Genomic DNA, 17961 nt, shown 5'->3' with positions numbered 1-17961 from the left:
GTAGAACACTTCATCGATTTTAGGAATGCCAGCTTACTTGCATTCACGGAAACCCACCTGAGCGATAAGCATAGCGATCAACATATTCAAGTAGTTGGCTTTAAATCTGTTCGTGGGGATCGTACAGCCGAAGCGAACAAAGATGGCGGTGGTGGTCTTTGCCTCTACATTAATGAGAAATACTGTCATCCAAATAACTCTACGCTTAAGCTTCATAAATGTTCGCCACACTCGGAAGTGCTGGTTGTTGGTATTCGCCCCTACTATCTTCCGAGAGAGTTCTCGCATGTTATCAATGTTATGGTATACATACCTAACAAAAAGCTTGAAAAGCCTGCTATAAATGAGATCGCAGAAATTATCGAAGGTATTGAGTGTAGTCACCCTGAGGCGCTTGTAATTATCAATGGCGATTTCAACAGATGCAAGCTCAAGAAAACAACGGCCACTTATTATCAGCATGTTACATGTAAAACGAGGGACAACGCGATTCTTGATTTATGCTACTCTAGTGTGAAGGATGCCTATATTTCGACCCCACTACCGAACTTGGGCAAATCTGATCATAATTTGATTTTACTCAGTCCTAAATATCGCCCGTTAAATAAGACATGCCAACCAAAAATTATTAATGTACGTAAATGGTCTCCTGAAGCCGAGGAAGCCCTGATAGCGGAATTTGAATCTACCGATTGGGATATTTTTACGGAGGATGAAGATTTGAATAGTATTACTTATGCAGTGAGCTCGTACATAAACTTTTGTATTGATAAATGCGTTCCAGTTAAAAAAGTGAAAATCTACCCTAACAACAAGCCATGGATCACGAAAGGCGTTAAATTACTGTTGTGTGAGAAACGTAAAGCCTTTAAGATGGGCGACTCTAATCGTATGAAAATATTGACTAGAGAGATTAAATCTGAAATAATGAAACAGAAGAACATTTATAGGAAAAAAGTTGAACATAACTTCAGGTCTAATAATATGAAACAAGTTTGGCAGGGTATGAAACTTATGAGTGGTTACACAAACGGTGGTAATACACCCACCTCGATTCCGAATGTTACTGTGCAATATGTTAATGAGTTAAATGAATTTTATAACCGTTTTAATGTTCATGATTTTAAAAAAGAAAGAGAGGCTCTATTTAGCTTGTGTCGGGTGACTGAAGATGATCCCAAATTTAGTATAAGCATTTCTGATGTACATAACGAATTCATGAAACTCAATTCATCGAAGGCTGCTGGGCCGGATAGAATCCCACCACGAGTACTTAAGGTCTGCTCCCCTCACCTTGATGGTATATTTACATTTATTTTCAATATGTGTCTTTCTTATCATGCGTTCCCGGATATTTGGAAACTTTCATGCATAATACCGGTACCTAAGAAACCTAAGATTAACAGCATGAATGATTTGAGACCCGTTGCACTCACGTCTGTCGCGATGAAAATATTGGAACGTATTATTTTTAAAATTATGCAACCTTATGCTGAAAAAGTGTTAGACCCGTTGCAATTTACTTACCGATCACTCCGTAGTACCAGTGATGCGATTTATTTTAAATTACATAAATTGTATTCACATCTAGATAATGTAAAGAAAGGCCACTCGGCACGTATTATGTATTTTGATTTTCAATCTGCGTTTAATACCATACAACCCCATATCTTAGCAGACAAAATGTTGAATATGGAGTTTCCCCGTCCGATTGTTCGTTTAGTTTTAAATTTCATTTGTGATAGAAAACAATTTGTTAATATTAATGGTGTTAAGTCAGAAATCGTAACCTCTGACACCGGTGTTCCTCAGGGTACTGTCAACGCACCTAAATTATATTCCTTGTATACAGCGGATTACAGATCTTTAAATGATGAGCTTTGCCCCGTTGTTAAATTCGCTGATGACACTAGTACTATTGGTCTCATAGTTTCAAACAATGATGAAAATTATCGTAGCGAAATACAAAGATTTGTAAAATTTTGTGACGATAATTATCTCCAAATAAATGCATCAAAAACAAAGGAGATGATCATTGATTTTAGGACTAAACATAAATTTAATTTTCAACCAATCACTATCAAAGGTAAAGAAATTGAAATTGTTGACCAGTACAAGTATCTAGGAATTGTTTTCAATGATAAACTGAGTTGGGGAGACCATATAGACTTCATCAGCAAAAAATTAAGTCCCAGAATGTATTGTATGAGAACTTTAAATAAATTTAACTCCTGTGATTTGATGTTACTTTCGTTCTATAGATCCGTTATATGTAGTGTTTGGACGTATTGCCTCTCCTGTTGGGCTGGTAATGTTACCGGAGGGAATAAAGGACGCCTTGAAACTTTCATCCGTCGGGCTGGTAAAATGATTGGTCTGGAACTGCCTTCCTTTACCGATGTGCACCTAGAACACCTCCAGAAAGATTTCGAACGCATTGAGTCGGATGCCTCTCATCCTCTCCACAAAGTGATCATAGACCAACTTAATCCAAGTGGTAGATTGAGGCTCCTCAGTGTGAAAACAAATCGATTTGCTAAATCCTTTATTCCCTCCGGTATCATCTAGTACAACAGGAAGTCAAGAAGATAATTTTATATTGTAATTTTTTAGATGTTTTTATATGAATGGTTTTATGCTATATTTGTTTTTATAGTGTTTTCTTTGTTATTATGACGAGCAATGAATTTCCTTTTTGAGGATCAATAAAAGTTATCTTATCTTATCTTATCTTAACCACTGAAAAAAATAATCCCTACCATAAATATCAGTGTTTACCATTTTCCTTACGGGGGATTCAGTTCTCCGCTTATTACTAAATTACCGTCGCCCAGGCAATGTGCATGGTATGCATGTATTAGCGCGTTAATTAATGATTGGATAACCCCCGCAGTGGACTGTTCCATTTTCTGAACTATACTTCGCCGCACACGAGGCATGTCGAAAAATGTCACCTCTCATCATGGAATATTTGCTTCGAAACGTCAATTTTACCGATTTATTAAATTATTTAATAAGTGGAATATTTATCAATCTATTATATAAAACAAGTACGTTAGGAAGAAATGTACCGCAGAAATTTAAGAAGCTTTGAATTTGCTATGCAGCGGCCGTAACCCATTCTATGTAGGCGGCCGAAACGCGCTTTGGCCAGGGTTGCCGTTGTAGTATACGCTGTTTCTTAGCTATTCAATTTAAAGCGCAACTTTCGGTTAGAATAATCGAAAGGGAAATCAAATTAAACATGTTAACATTATACTATTGAGGTAATTACTTTGTTAAATTTAAAATTCCCCTTTTTAAATAACAGAACAGCCTCGTTTACGGAAGTATTCGTCCACATGTTGCTGTTTACATTTTCTTCTCGAAGTTCATTTTCTACGTCGTCGAAGAATAGGGACTTCCCCTTTTAGTTTTATTCGCTCATCATCACGTCGACGACGGCCGGCCGGCCACGAACCAATCACATTAACTGTGTGTCATTAAAACGTCATCGAGGCACGCTCTGAGCATGTTTAAACAGAACTAAAAAAAATGAATAAGGCGATCGTGACGTCGTCACATAAAATGCTGTGGTGGTAAAAAGTGTACCCGAGTCAGAAAGTACCGAAGTGTGGCGAATTGTCGCTCCCATAAGAAGTCACGCCGATCAGGCTAGGCCTAGGCTTGGAAATGTGTTTTCGCCAATTTGGCGAACGAGGCAATAATTATTTTCGCCAAATGGAGACTCCAGTCGCCATTGGCGAATTGGCGAGCGGTTAGCGCGAGCGTAGGGCTATTAGGAACCTATGTCTGGGTCATTTGAGGGCAAAATAAAGTCTCTACAGACATTTTAGTCACACATTGTATATGCAAACATTGAGAAATGGGGTCGAAGGTCAAATGTGGTACTTCCGGTCATTTTTTCGTAAAATGTTTCATTAGAGTAAATATAAATATATACATTTTGAATAGATCAGTGAAAAAATCAACTCTCTCGGACTAGTAGTTTTTGAGATATGGTAACCTTGTAATTTCACCCTAATTTGCATATTTAAGCTAATTTGCATATCATCGGGATGAGTGACAGAGGTGTGATGCTCAAATTTTGATCTCCTCATCATATATGACCATTTAAAAAAGAAAAATCTCTGTTTGCAATTTGTTTCACTTTGGGCTGTTTTTTTTGCTAGATTGACTAGCCTATAATAGCAGAGCGAAGATTAACAAATTTAAAGAGTTTTCTGTAGAATTAATGGGCCGTAGAATCAAAAGTACTAAGCAAGTTAAATATTTGGGTATTTATTTAGACCAATATGTATCATGTGATATTATTGCAACTAGTGTTATCAGTAAAGTTAAGTCAAGGTTGAAGTTTTTACATAGGCAAAGTTCGTGCTTGAATAAAAAATGTCGTAAACTATTAAGCACTGCTTTAATACAATGTACATTTGACTATTCTGCCTCGGCATGGTACGGCGGTGTCAATAAGAATCTAATTTATATTAATAGTTATGTTAGGAGTTAGGACATTTACTATCATAAAAAAAAGACCTGGGTTCAATTCCTGATAACAACTCCTGTTCCACACAGTTGTCAATGAGTGTCTTGTTAGAAATACTAGAGGGGAACATTGAGGAAAGGAACTGCCCACCTTACCACATGATACAAAGGTTTAGTACAATGATGAGCTCCTAACAGCTAACTCCTTTACATTTAAAATGAATATGGGACTTACTTTTTAATGGTCGTGTTAAGTAGCAGACGTTTGTTTTTGTCTCTCCTAACAACATAGTTTTTTACATTTATGTATCAAAAGTTGTTCAAGTCCATCTTAAAGCTACAGCATCTTATTTCAAAAAATCTCAAGTAACAGCAGCTGACCGACGAAAGCTCACAGAGCGATCGGAACAACTACAGGCCATACGTCTTTCAAAGAACATGTCTCGTGAGGTTACGGCAGAACTTAACTGTGAGGGCGCCTATGTGACTGGCCTAAAATCTGATATATGTCAGGTATTATATGCAGATTAAGGTCTCACCGTGGAGTTATGTTAAAATTCATTTTTAATTTATTACATTGTTAATAAATATTTTCTTTTTTCCCAGCATGCCTTAATGCTTCCGGTTTTGGTGGACCATATACGATACTTTTTTCATAATTTGGAGAAATCAATTGGTTATGTATTTACAGATAAAGTTCTACTGAAGGTATGGCAAAATATTTTTAGAGGTTTTTCTAAACTAATATTAAAGGCAAGTAAAGATTTTTGTAAATTCGTTTTGAATTTTAAAGCAGTATTTATATGAATAAAATTTGTTTGATTTTTCCAAGCATGCTATGACTCATCCGTCGTTTGGGCAAGGTTACGGCATGAACCAAAGAATATATATCACAAGAATGAGTATTCCGCGATTTTTGCATGAGAAATTTGTAACAGAGAGCTCCAGTGAGTGATGCCCGCCCTCATAAGGGCGGATGTATACATACTAAATAAGACTTGATTTAATAGATATTATACATGTCACATTAAATAGAATTATGATAATATTTTTTGCAATTGTAAACTATTTTATAATAATAATAATAATTTATTTGGAGATTACACTTTTACAACAGTGGCACTCGACCAAATGGAAGGTGCATCCAAGAGAAATATACAAAAAAAAAAAAACATGATATAGAAAATAACAATTACAATAAAAAGTCGACGTAGGTCAACATGTCAGAGTCAAAACAATTCAACTACAGTAACTACAGTACCATTGAACTGACACCTAAAAATACAAAATTACAAGAAATAAACATATAGAATACTAGGTAGGAACTGTACAATATAAAATGAATTGGGCAACAACAATGTAGACCTAACACTATAATGAGATAGATATCAATCATTTAGTGAGATAGATATCAATCATTTAGTTTGATTGATATGAACATTACTCGCCTAGAACAATAAAGGCCTAACACAGCAACACCAAAAATAATACATATTTATTAACAAACTAGTGTACATTCACTTTTACAGACAATTATTTACTAACATGCTAAGTTAGTTCACAAAAAAGGCCTAACACAGCAACACCAAAAATCAATGAATCGTTACTCAGCACGGCCTATTCTTTACCATTGCCGTGTACTACTCTACGCCCGGTAAATTAAGTATTGTTTTTATGATATAAATTAGTATAAAATACATGTTATTAATAGGACAAAATGTTAAATGTTATTAACATTTATTTGTTTTACCAGAAACAAGTTAAATATAGGAATATTATTAAACAATCCTTCGTGAAAACGCGTAAACACCAACACGCCCGGTCACGCTATCGTAGCGCCCGGTTGATAAAGCAAACTGTTTATACGGCAGTTTTTACTAAATAAATTGCATAAAACGAGGAATTAAATATTCAAATAGTATTTAACATGATGTTGGCATGTAGTTGATAACATTTTTTATCATGTAAATACTACCGGTGGTCTAGCCTTTGATTATTGAAACCGTCACAAAAAGTTGTATACATCCCAGATACATCCACACTTATGGCGGCGCCCTACCACATGGACAATATTACTGTTACAGGGAAAATCGCGGAAAACTCATTCTTGTGATATATATTCTTTGCATGAACCCAGATCACGTCAGAAACTCGCTTTACAACTGCGGCATGCTGCACCCCGACTATGGCGATGAAAAAGGCAAACAAGAAATGTACAACCGCAAGAAAAGAATCAACATACTCATAAACACGATGTCGAAGATGGTGCAGGATGATGAAACGCCCTCTCACATCCATCATTATGAACGGTTAGAATTTCTCGGTGATGCCGTTGTAGAGTTTATCACCAGCACGCATTTGTACTTGTTGTTTCCTGATATTGAAGAAGGAGGATTGGCAACGTTTCGTCAAGCTACTGTATTGTGCAGAATCAACATCTTGCTGTTTTAGCCAAGGTTTGTACATAATTGTTTTTCTTAAAGATTTTTTTTTTTAAATTAATTATTTTTCATTGACAGTGTCAATCATCACCAATCTACAAAATCATCTTTGTTGTATTCATGTATATTTGTTTAAAGAGGTACAGTGTAGAGTTATGATAATTCATAGGATTACACTGTTTTTTGTGTCACTTTTTATACTTTGAAACTTAAATAAATAAAAAAAATGCTTTCTAACAAATACTCAATACATTTGAGATGTTTTATAAATCTACCTTGATTTATAATTAAATTAATACATTGTTATTTTTCAGAAATTGAAGTTAGACCACTACCTACTCTACGCACATGGACCTGATCTTTGCCGTAAATCTGACCTTCGACACGCCATGGCTAACGTTGATGGGTGCTATGTATCTTGAATCGGGCCTTGAATATGTCAATAAAACGTTCTCAAGTGTTCTCTTCAATAAACAAGTGCTAAGAGATATCTGGAATGGATGCCCTAGACATCCTCTGCAGGTGAGATCTAGCCGTGCATACAGTATGATTTTAAGGTTATTGGAAAAGTGTATGGCACAGCCCCTCTTTTGAGATACCTTTACTCGGGGAATACCCCCATTAAGGGGACACTTTCCCATCAAAATATGTTTTAACACAAAAGTGAAATATAGGTTTTAACACTACGACCAACACTTGGTTGGATCCTGAAGGTGTCCACTTAATACAGGTTCTAGTGTTACATAGTACTATATTAAATTTAACTTAGATTTGGTTTATTTGTAGATTGAATGTCCTGATGGTGACCGTCACATGATAGAATCATATCCAGTCCTTCAGGTAAATATAAACAATATTAGACTTGCCAATAATAATGTTTACAACAAGCCGACAGTCAAATCAACCGGTGGAGTCTGTTGTTAGAATAATTATGATACCTTTTAAATATTTGAATGAATGATCCAAATTTCCATTTGTTTCAGAAATTAAACCAGTTAGAAGATTCAACTGGTATTTATTTCAAGAATATTCGTCTTTTGGCTCGAGCATTTACGCAAAGAACTGTGGGATACAACAACCTTAATAAGTATGTCCGGTAGTTCTTTATATACAGTATATTATACTGTAGTTTAGTATCTTGACAAACAAAAATGAATTTAGAACACCCCATTTCAGAATGGTATAGTTCCACAGATGACCACCTACAATAACAGTCCATCTATAAAGATAATGAACCACACTCTTCATAAAAACAGTTTTATTGTTTTAGTTCATCATCAATTGTTTTAATTATCAGTAGTAGTTATTACTAAATATTTTAATACATTCATATTACAGAGGCCATAATCAACGCATGGAGTTTCTTGGCGATTCAGTCTTACAAATTATCACGTCATGTTACCTGTACAGGTATTTCCCAGACCATCATGAAGGACACTTATCGGTAAGTTGACATTTAATAAATAAAAAATATAACAGCATTACAAAGATAGACATTATGTAAAAGCTGAAGTATGATGTGTATCTACCATTCAAATTATTTTATTACAACAACAAAATTATAATAATAGAAGTTGTTGCTGGAATCAATAGCATTTTAAAATATGCCTTTAGTAAATATATTTTGATTATTAATCCATGAAACCGAACACAAGCATGAGAGCTAGGCCTAGATAATAACATAATTGATGTTGATACTCGTAGTAAAAAACCTGGACCACAGCCTACAAAGACAATAGCAGATTTATTAGAAGGTATGTATGAAACACGGTACATGGATAAACCATGGTATCTTATCACCGTTTGTCCATGATGATTGTTTATGTTGTTTTTGTGGGCAATAAGGTAAAAAAAAGTATAAAACATAGCATCCAGTTGTTGAATTATGAATTATATTTACAACATTACAATAAAAGAATTCATAAAATGGATCAGAATTTCTTTCGTACTTTTTTAATACCTCATCATTTTATTTAAACAGCTTTTCTTGGTGCTTTGTATGTTGTCCATGGACTGGAATTTGTCCAAGTTTTTTGTGATGTCTGTTTCTTCCCAAGACTAAGTGTAAGTTGCTATATTAAGTTAAGAAAAAAGGTAAACAATAGACTAACCGCAGATATGTAATACATCGCCATGATTAATTTATTTTGGTATTAATATTTTAATTTGAATATGGCCTAATAACAACATGTGTGTACTCCGTAATATAATACTGCAGTTGACAATAAACATACTTGATTTTATACAGTATTGTATATTATACCTTTTTATTTTTATCATCATCTAGGAATTCATCAGAAGTCAAGATTGGAACGATTAAAAGTCACAACTTCAACAATGTTGTCTGACATTAAGACAAGAAAACAAAGAACCGGAATTACCTACCTACAAGTATGTCTACATGTTGTGTACAATATAACATTAAATACACTATAACATTATAGAGAAACTAGACATTAAATCATTTGTTTATAAACAGTGAAAATGAGGAAATTTGAGGAAATTTAAACTATATTCTCATTAGCCTGAATGAAGAAATTATAATACAATAATATTATCATAGAGATCTAGTCAACATTGTTTTTTTCCTCAGTAAATTTGCCTTTTGGATTATTTAATTTAATTTCATTTTTTTATTTATAATTAAATAACATACATACAGGATAAAAAATACAATGAAGTAATCATGTGGGGTGGGGGGGGGGGGGTGGGGAGGGTCATATAAGTCAGAAAGACTTTACTGTATTATTATCATTATTATACTGTATATTACATTGTATCAATATAACATTTTTGTTTTCATGTGACAGGGTTATTCAACAGACAGGTCCAACAAACACTAGGCGATATGCTGTTGCTGTTTATTTTAGAAACAAACGAATTGGTACAGGAACAGCATCAAAGTAAGCATTTAACTTTAAAGACAGTTTAGATGATTACCCAAAAAAGCTTGCTAAATAATTGCATAAACAGGTTAAAGAGTAAACAAAATGTAGTAGAATAATTTTTAGCATGATTCCTAATTGTATGTACCGGTATTAATTATAACATTGCTCAAAAAACAATTCATAAACTCATAAACAATGCTCTTCTACAGCTAGTTTCAATCCCTCCCACTGTGTGAACTTGCCATTGTTTCTGGCTTTCACACCAATCCCACTCTTTTCCACTTATATTCCAAGTTTCCTGGACTTTTTGCATTCTCACTCCTGAAGACAATCAAAGCATATTGATCGAAACGTCTTTTCAGAACTAATATACATGGTGTACCTCAAACTAATATCAACATTTATTGTTACTATTAGTGTTCAAGATGCACAGATGGCAGCAGCAAAAAATGCCCTGGAAACTTGCAAGTAGAGATTTTTTAAAGGATTTTGGTACAAAAAAAGTCACAATACACATAGTTAATTCATCTTGTTTGTAGTATACAAACTTATAATATTTATCTATAGGCTATTAACTTAGCAGATAACTGAAATAATAGACCAAACATCAATCGATCAATATAATAAGATTGTATTTTTTTTTTACAATAAACTTAAATTATTAATGAGGATTTCTCTTTCTTTTTTTAGATGACTTTCCACAACTTCAGCATCAGAAACATCTTCTGGGGAAGGTTCATCCAGATCAAAATGAAAGGCAAGAAACATCACAAGGAAGGAATAAAGACAAAATGAGGAACGATAGAAGAAAAGGAAGGAATAGAGACAGAAGGAAAAACGACAGAAGAAAAAACGACAGAAGGAAAAACGACAGAAGAGACAATGAAAGCTGCTAAAGAGAAAGAGAAGCAGAAAGAACGTTTAAAAGAAGACGGATGGATTCACCATGGTATTTATAAAATTGTTTTACCGTGGCACCACGTTGAGTGTGAAAAGCAGAGGTTTTATTAAGGTTGAAAATACAGTACTCCTGTAAAAAATGTGTTACCACACCTCTACAGAATATTCCCTGGAAAAGACTTAGTTCAATCTAGGTTAAAAAACGTTGTAGTACTTTTGTCAAATACTCTCAGTATAATGATAATAAAGGCAATTCATTGTGAAGCAAGGAAAGATGTATAATTTGTGCTATACTTTATACTTTTATTTTAGGCCATTATTTACTCTGCTCTTTGTTATATTCCATATTGTACAGTAAATAGTGCTTTAAACTCCCAATAAAAAAACACGAATATTATTTAGTAAATCAAGTATTGTAACATGAAATTAAGCAAGTACAGTACTGCGAAATATTGTTTACAAATAAATATTTATGTATGCATAATATTTAAAATAATATAAAGGCAACGCGCCTACTATATGACGTCACTAAATTCACGTCACATGCGAGGTATATTCAGAGCGTCATTTCGACGATCGAGCATTCTCTACTTCTACGGAGCGCCATTTATGCCTTTATTTACTTACGAAATAGAAATAGTACTTCGGTAGCTGCTCCAGTGGACCAAATTTAGCACTAGTGGAGCGCAGTGATATAAAATAGAAATAAGTCACTAATTTTAATATCTTAACAAATTCTATGTTTATTAGGCCAGTAAATGAACATGACATTAAGAAATATATTGATAATCTAGATATAAGTAAGTCACCTGGTAAATGATGGAATTGGTGCTCCTTATATTAAACCATTTTTGCAATGCCTAACAATACCGATTAAACATATTGTTAATATATCATTGACAACTGGTTGCTTTCCAGATGAATTAAAGATTGCCAGAACTGTGCCTATATTTAAGGGTGGCGATGAAAATGACATAAAAAATTATAGACCTGTTTCAGTCTTGCCTTGTATTTCTAAAATTTATGAAAGGGTTGTGTATGATCAACGACTCAATACCTTGACAAACTTAACATCATTAATAAATCAGTTTGGTTTTCGCAAAAACCACTCTACGAGTCATGCACTTTCACAAACAATAGAAAAAATTACTTCAGCAATAGATGAACAAATGATAAGTATCGGCGTCTTCCTAGACCTTCCTAGATCATGACATTCTCTTTACAAAAACTCAAATTTTATGGTATTCGGGGCATTGTTCTTGAATGGTTTAAGAGCTACTTATATACGTCATATAAAACAATATGTTCACATGGGAAATTGTAAATCAGAATTAAAACTGATTGAATATGGAGTACCACAAGGCTCAATTCTTGGGCCGTTACTATTTATAATTTATACAAATGACATTGTTGAAAGTAGTAAATATTTAGAATTTGTCATTTTCGCTGACGATACTAACGTATTTTTTTAAGCACAAAGATATAAACCTTTTAATTAACACTTTAAATACAGAATTAAGTAAATTAAGTGATTGGTTTACTGCAAACAAATTGAGTCTGAATACAAAGAAGACCAAGTTTATCGAATTTAGAAGCATGTATAAGAAAAAAGATAACAATAACTATACTTTATTTATTAATGATGTTGAAATTGAAAGAGTTAGTAAAATTAAGTTCTTAGGTGTCATTCTTGATGAGTTTGTAACATTCCATGATCACATAGATATCATTACTATGAAAATTGCAAGGGTCATTGGTGTAATGAACAAACTTAAATATATTGTTCAATCAGATGTTTTGTTAATAATGTACAACTCGTTAATTTTACCTCACCTAATATATGCAATAACTATTTGGGGAGTTGCGGGGGCAACAAAGCTACAGAGAATACATATACTTCAAAAACGAGCGATCAGAATTATATGTAAAGTGCATTATCAGCATCCATCAGCAAATTTATTCTATAACAAAAACCTATTGAATATTTTTGACTTGTATGACAAGTACACTGCTGTATTTATGAGTAATTTCCGTATTCCTCTAAAAAGAACAAATATAGGACAAAGAAGTATATATTTGGAACCGTTTACCTGAAAACATAAAGTGTGAAACTAAAATCGGAAAATTTAAAAAGGAAATACAACAACTATTAATAAATAAATACTCACTCATGTAGAGTTCACTTTTGTTACTTTTACTTTTTATTTCTATTTGTACTTTTATTGTTTTATTTGCTAATTAGATATCTGTATTATAGGGTAATGCGTTTAAGAGCTTCAGCTCATTGCATATCCGTTTTGTATCAAATAAGTTTATAGAAATATTCTTGTGAAAGAAATACTGTATTATTTTGTTGTTGATACAAATAAATGGTACGTATATATATTTAAGTCCGAAACAAAAGGATGGAAGAACTATTGTACGGAAAACCCGAACAGATCTGTTTTGTACGATATGATATTGTGTAAGGTGATATGTATTAAATTGCAAGATTAAACAAATATTTTATTTTTGTTCTGTATTATATTATTTTTTTGGTTGTTCAAAAAACACAAAATTATGCCAGATTATGCTAAAAACGGCTAAATAATGCCAAAAAGCATAATAATGCCAGAAATGGCAACTATGGTCTCAGTGCCCGACTAAAAATAAAGTTGTCTTTGGCTGCGGGTTCCTGTCCGCTGGATGTTGATTGATTTTGGCCACATGTTTTCATTCCTGTGTGTTTTCTAATAGGGACATGTTTCATAGCTTCTTTCCAATCATTTGTTTCTTTCATTGCTGATAGTATCTTAATTACTTGATCTAAAGTCAGAGTCTTATGCCCACCACTTCCCCACTTTAAGTAGTAATCAATTGGTAATCGTACATGAGAAACATTTAATCTTTTTGCAATACCTAAAGACAATCCTTTTTGTATTTGAGTTGCATCAACAAAAGCACCAATAACGTACGTCTTAGTGTCATCAAATGTGCGCATTATGTTTGGTGAATCTGGCGACAGATAAATAATGTCCTCTTTTGGAAATTTTTCCAGTAAAGATTGTGAACTCATTGTCACCATCATCTTATTGTATGCGTCCTTTGTTGTTGTACGCATCAATTCTTTATGCGATAGTGAACCCTCTAGGTGGTTAACAAAGTGTATGTGAAAAGACTCCTTAGCTTTCTTATTTGCATGTATTACATAACCCATTTGCATACTTAGGGCGATAGCATCTCTTCGTTGCATATACTGGTCATAGCAAAAATCAAACACAACATTCTGACCAAATTTCATTCCTTGAGACAGTTTCCAATTATCAGACTCCAAAATACGTTGATTCATTTTGAGAAACAACGTATTTGCTAATGGTGTTTCATACTCCTTACTTTCTTCGGATTCTATTTTTCTTTGTTCCCGTTTTTCAAGACGCCTTTCCTTCTCCTTCAGTCGCAAACACTCTCTACGATACATGAAAGTCATAACCTTTTTCCTTTGCCTTTTAGATTTGATAGAAGCAAAATGTTCTAAATCTGCATCACTGATTTGTTGTGGGACTTGTCTGCCTGAAAGCCTCATTTCTTCTATTAACTCTCTTGCCTCTTCAAGTCCTCTATCATAAGACGTTTCTTTACTAGATTCATTTGTAATAGAACAGTAATATCTTGATTGATAGATAAATTTGTTTTTAAATTGGCTCACTGATATCCATAACGTACTTGTTTTATTCTTCACTGATACAGGAACGCTGTTTTTACACACTGATGGTAAGCTTCTTACCAATTTCAAAAGGTGATACATTTCTATCTGCAAAAATAATTATTGAATAACCATGGTAACCAATCAATGGCAATTCCAACTTTCATTATTCACAGACAGTTTAGTCATGAAAAGGGCAATTTCTTAATAAAACTAAGCCTAGGTACACTAAGCTATCGCCCCCGTAGAATTTTATGATATAAAATTTTATCAAGTATGTGCTAAAATTATATACATTTTTGATATGAAAAAACGTCAAATTACGTCAAATCTCTTTTCGAGTTTTTCTCGAAAACAGAGACCCCACTAAATATTACATTTTAATATTACATTATATAGGGGGTCTCTGTTTTCGAGAAAAACTCGAAAACAGAGACCCCTGTAACGCCAAATGAAGTGACATTGCCAAATGAGGTTCTTGTGGTCTGTATCGCACAAGGCTAGGTCACTTAATTTTGCAGCACGTTTCTGGCGAGCTAAACCCCACTAAAACGTCTCAATAGTAAGTCAATATTACGTTATATAGGGGGTCTCTGTTTTCGAGATTTTCTCGTAAACAGAGACCCCCACTAAAGCGTCTCAATATTACATTATATAGGGGTCTCTGTTTTTGAGATTTTCTCGAAAACTGAGACCCCCACTAAAACGTCTCAATATTAAGTCAATATATTACGTTTTCTCAGTTTTCGAGAAAAACTCGAAAACAGAGACCCCCACTAAAACGTCTCAATATTAAGTCAATATTACGTTATATAGGGGTCTCTGTTTTCGAGAAAAACTCGAAAACAGAGACCTCACTAAAACGTCTCAATATTAAGTCAATATTACGTTATATAGGGGGTCTCTGTTTTCGAGATTTTCTCGAAAACAGAGACACCCCACTAAAACGTCTCAATATTAAGTCAATATTACGTTACATAGGGGGTCTCTGTTTAAGAGAAAAACTCGAAAACAGAGACCTCCACTAAAACGTTTCAATATTACATTATATAGGAGGTCTCTGTTTTCGAGAAAAACTCGAAAACAGAGACCCCCACTAAAACGTCTCAATATTAAGTCAATATTACGTTATATAGGGGGTCTCTGTTTTCGAAAAAAATTCGAAAACAGAGACCCCACTAAAGCGTCTCAATATTACATTATATAGGGGGTCTCTGTTTTCGAGATTTTCTCAAAAACAGAGACCCCCCACTAAAACGTCTCAATATTACGTCAATATTACGTTATATAGGGGGTCCCCACTAAAACGTCTCAAAATCACAGAATGAATCAGTAATAAACGGTAACTGATATACCGATCAAAGAACATGCTGCAACGATAAAGAAGAGATTGATGAATTCTTGAACGCGTGTGAAAAGACTGTCATTTTGGAATAAAAGGTCGACGTCGTAGAAGTAAGATGTATAAATGCATGCTGTGCCTTTTATTTAGAAGCTAAAAAGCGAGAGAATATTTCAAAAGCTGACACTAGTTTTAACATTTATTTACAAGCATAAAAGATAATAACTTACAATGCAATAACAAAATGATATGAGGTCAGACTTTGAGGCAGACTGGAGGATGAAGACAAATATATTGTGTTGGGGCGAGCCTTAAAAAAGAAAAGAATTAAAAAAAAATAATAAATTGATAAATAAATAAACATAAATTCACGGTTTTTGCGATAAAAGTTGGGTTTTAATAATTTATGACCAAGCTCGCTGGTGGGTATTTGCAACACTCTTAATAAACAGGGATTATATTAGGGGGTCTCGGGAAATCTCGAAAAAAGAGACCCCCAATATAATGAGACGTTTTAGTGGGGGTCTCTGTTTTCGAGATTTTCTAAAAAACAGAGAACACCTATATAACGTAATATTGAGACGTTTTAGTGGGGGTCTCTGTTTTCGAGAAAAACTCGAAAACAGAGACCCCCTTATATAACGTAATATTGACTTAATATTGAGACGTTTTAGTGGGGGTCTCAGGGCATCATTTATAAAGGCCGGTGCACACCAAACGCGAAGCCGCGAATTTCGCGTTAAAAAGTGACGCACGCGGCAGGCGACGGACGCTTCCAGTGTGAACATGCAAGCGAACAGTGTACGATAGTCGAATTTCAACTTCAACGCGTTGAAAACGACAGCAGCGAAGGCTTCGCACGCGAATTTTCAAAAGTTGAACCTTGGTCAACTTTTTGAGGCGTCGCGAGCGCGGTTCGCGGTCGTCAACCAATCAGAAGCCAGGAATATCTCTAATCGACGACACCGACGGCAAAAAAATGGTGGCCGACGAGCGAGGTCTTTATGGAAATACTTACCCTTCTTGTCTTTACGATAAGGGAAGTAAGTCATACACAGACAGAAACATAAGGATTAATGCATGAAGACAATAATTTCAGACAAACATCTGTGTAGAAGAATGCCAGAAAAACTAGGCATAAAACGCGTCAGAGATCAATTTGTAAAGTGAGTTGGCAAGCCTATTTCTAGCCTAGGCCTAGCCTACCTAGGTTTAGGCAATACTAGGGCCTAGCTAGGCCTACCTAGCCTAGGCTACATATACCCTAGTAGGCTAGGCCATGCCAAGTAGTACTTATAGGCCTACATAATACTTACTAATCCCTACTAGTCTACTATGTGCTAGGCCAGGCCTAGCCTAGGTTAAGCCTACTACTAAATATGAGTACAGTAGTACTACTACTAGGCCTAGGCCTAGCCTACTTATTATTATTAATTAATATTTATAGGCCTAGGCCTAATATTTAGTTGATTTAGTGTTGTAAGGCTAGGATAGGCCTAGTAGTAGTAATATTAATACATAAATACTGTTTTTTTTTTTTTTTTAGGTCAATTAGATGAACATTGATAAATGGGATCCTTCAGGCTATTACCAATACCAGCGTTACAAACTCCACCAATGACCAAGCTAGTAGTTTAAGCGGCCAGTATATTATTGCCATGGAATTAAGAGCAATTGCTCCTCAAAAACGTGGACTGGCAATTATGAGGCTGATACAGGTTTGTATAGACTTTTTTTTAAATAGGTATGTCAGTTGGTGACATACATTGGCCAGAAAAAAATGATTTGAGCAATATGCCTTACTATAGCAATTTTTTAATACTTGTTTCATTTTTTTTTAATAGAAAATGGAAGAGATTAAGGAGGAGTTGGACTGTAACTAGTATTTATTAAGTGGTTATAGAAGGAAAGCTGAACTGAATGTCTTTTTTTAGCAATAGAGAACACATGGAAATATATGTATATGTTTTGTTATACTCCAATACTAAAAAAAATAGTCAAATTGGCTGCCAGCTAATGGAATTTTTTTCATTTTATAAGTGAAAACATAAGTTTTGTTGGGTTTTTTTCTATGTAAGTGATTAACTTTGTTAAAACTACAAAATGGCCTATTCAAATTTGATTTTAATCATCTTCATTTTTCATGATTCTATGGGACAATACCTCTTTAAGTTTAGTGTCATTTTTTGGACAAGATATATTGTCTTCCTGAAAATTATAATTTAA

General features: G+C 34.1%; 3 protein-coding genes across 3 annotated transcripts in view; 1 reads left to right on the top strand and 2 right to left on the bottom strand.

Annotated features, from left to right (window-relative positions):
* The window catches only part of LOC140047304 (ribonuclease 3-like), a 38892-nt gene extending 34058 nt beyond the window's left edge, over positions 1 to 4834 (bottom strand). Inside the window, exon 1 of the mRNA XM_072092238.1 lies at positions 4718 to 4834. The gene's annotated coding sequence lies outside the window, so the exon portion shown is untranslated. The remainder of the gene's footprint in view (positions 1 to 4717) is intronic.
* On the top strand, positions 4723 to 10707 carry LOC140047788 (ribonuclease 3-like). Its single transcript, XM_072092822.1, is given in 18 exon segments — positions 4723 to 4835; positions 4838 to 4995; positions 5089 to 5190; positions 5315 to 5351; positions 6608 to 6900; positions 6903 to 6938; positions 7238 to 7320; positions 7322 to 7445; positions 7710 to 7763; positions 7907 to 8010; positions 8262 to 8367; positions 8431 to 8435; positions 8538 to 8677; positions 8905 to 8987; positions 9211 to 9314; positions 9734 to 9826; positions 10229 to 10275; positions 10502 to 10707. Coding segments are annotated over 18 exon segments (1824 nt in total). The 5' UTR covers positions 4723 to 4786.
* Positions 10708 to 12610: 1903 nt separating this feature from the next.
* The window catches only part of LOC140047306 (tRNA methyltransferase 10 homolog C-like), a 129052-nt gene continuing 123701 nt past the window's right edge, over positions 12611 to 17961 (bottom strand). The window contains exons 3-4 of the mRNA XM_072092239.1: positions 15966 to 16045; positions 12611 to 14501 (exon numbers count right to left, since the gene is read on the bottom strand). Of these exons, the coding sequence (XP_071948340.1) occupies positions 13335 to 14501; positions 15966 to 16045 (1247 nt within the window). The 3' untranslated portion in view covers positions 12611 to 13334. The remainder of the gene's footprint in view (positions 14502 to 15965; positions 16046 to 17961) is intronic.

Source organism: Antedon mediterranea, chromosome 4 (genome assembly GCF_964355755.1).
Source record: "Antedon mediterranea chromosome 4, ecAntMedi1.1, whole genome shotgun sequence".
In the NCBI taxonomy this organism is placed as follows: domain Eukaryota; kingdom Metazoa; phylum Echinodermata; class Crinoidea; order Comatulida; family Antedonidae; genus Antedon; species Antedon mediterranea.
Note: the sequence above shows the minus strand (reverse complement) of the source record. Positions and strands in the feature narration are given on the sequence as shown.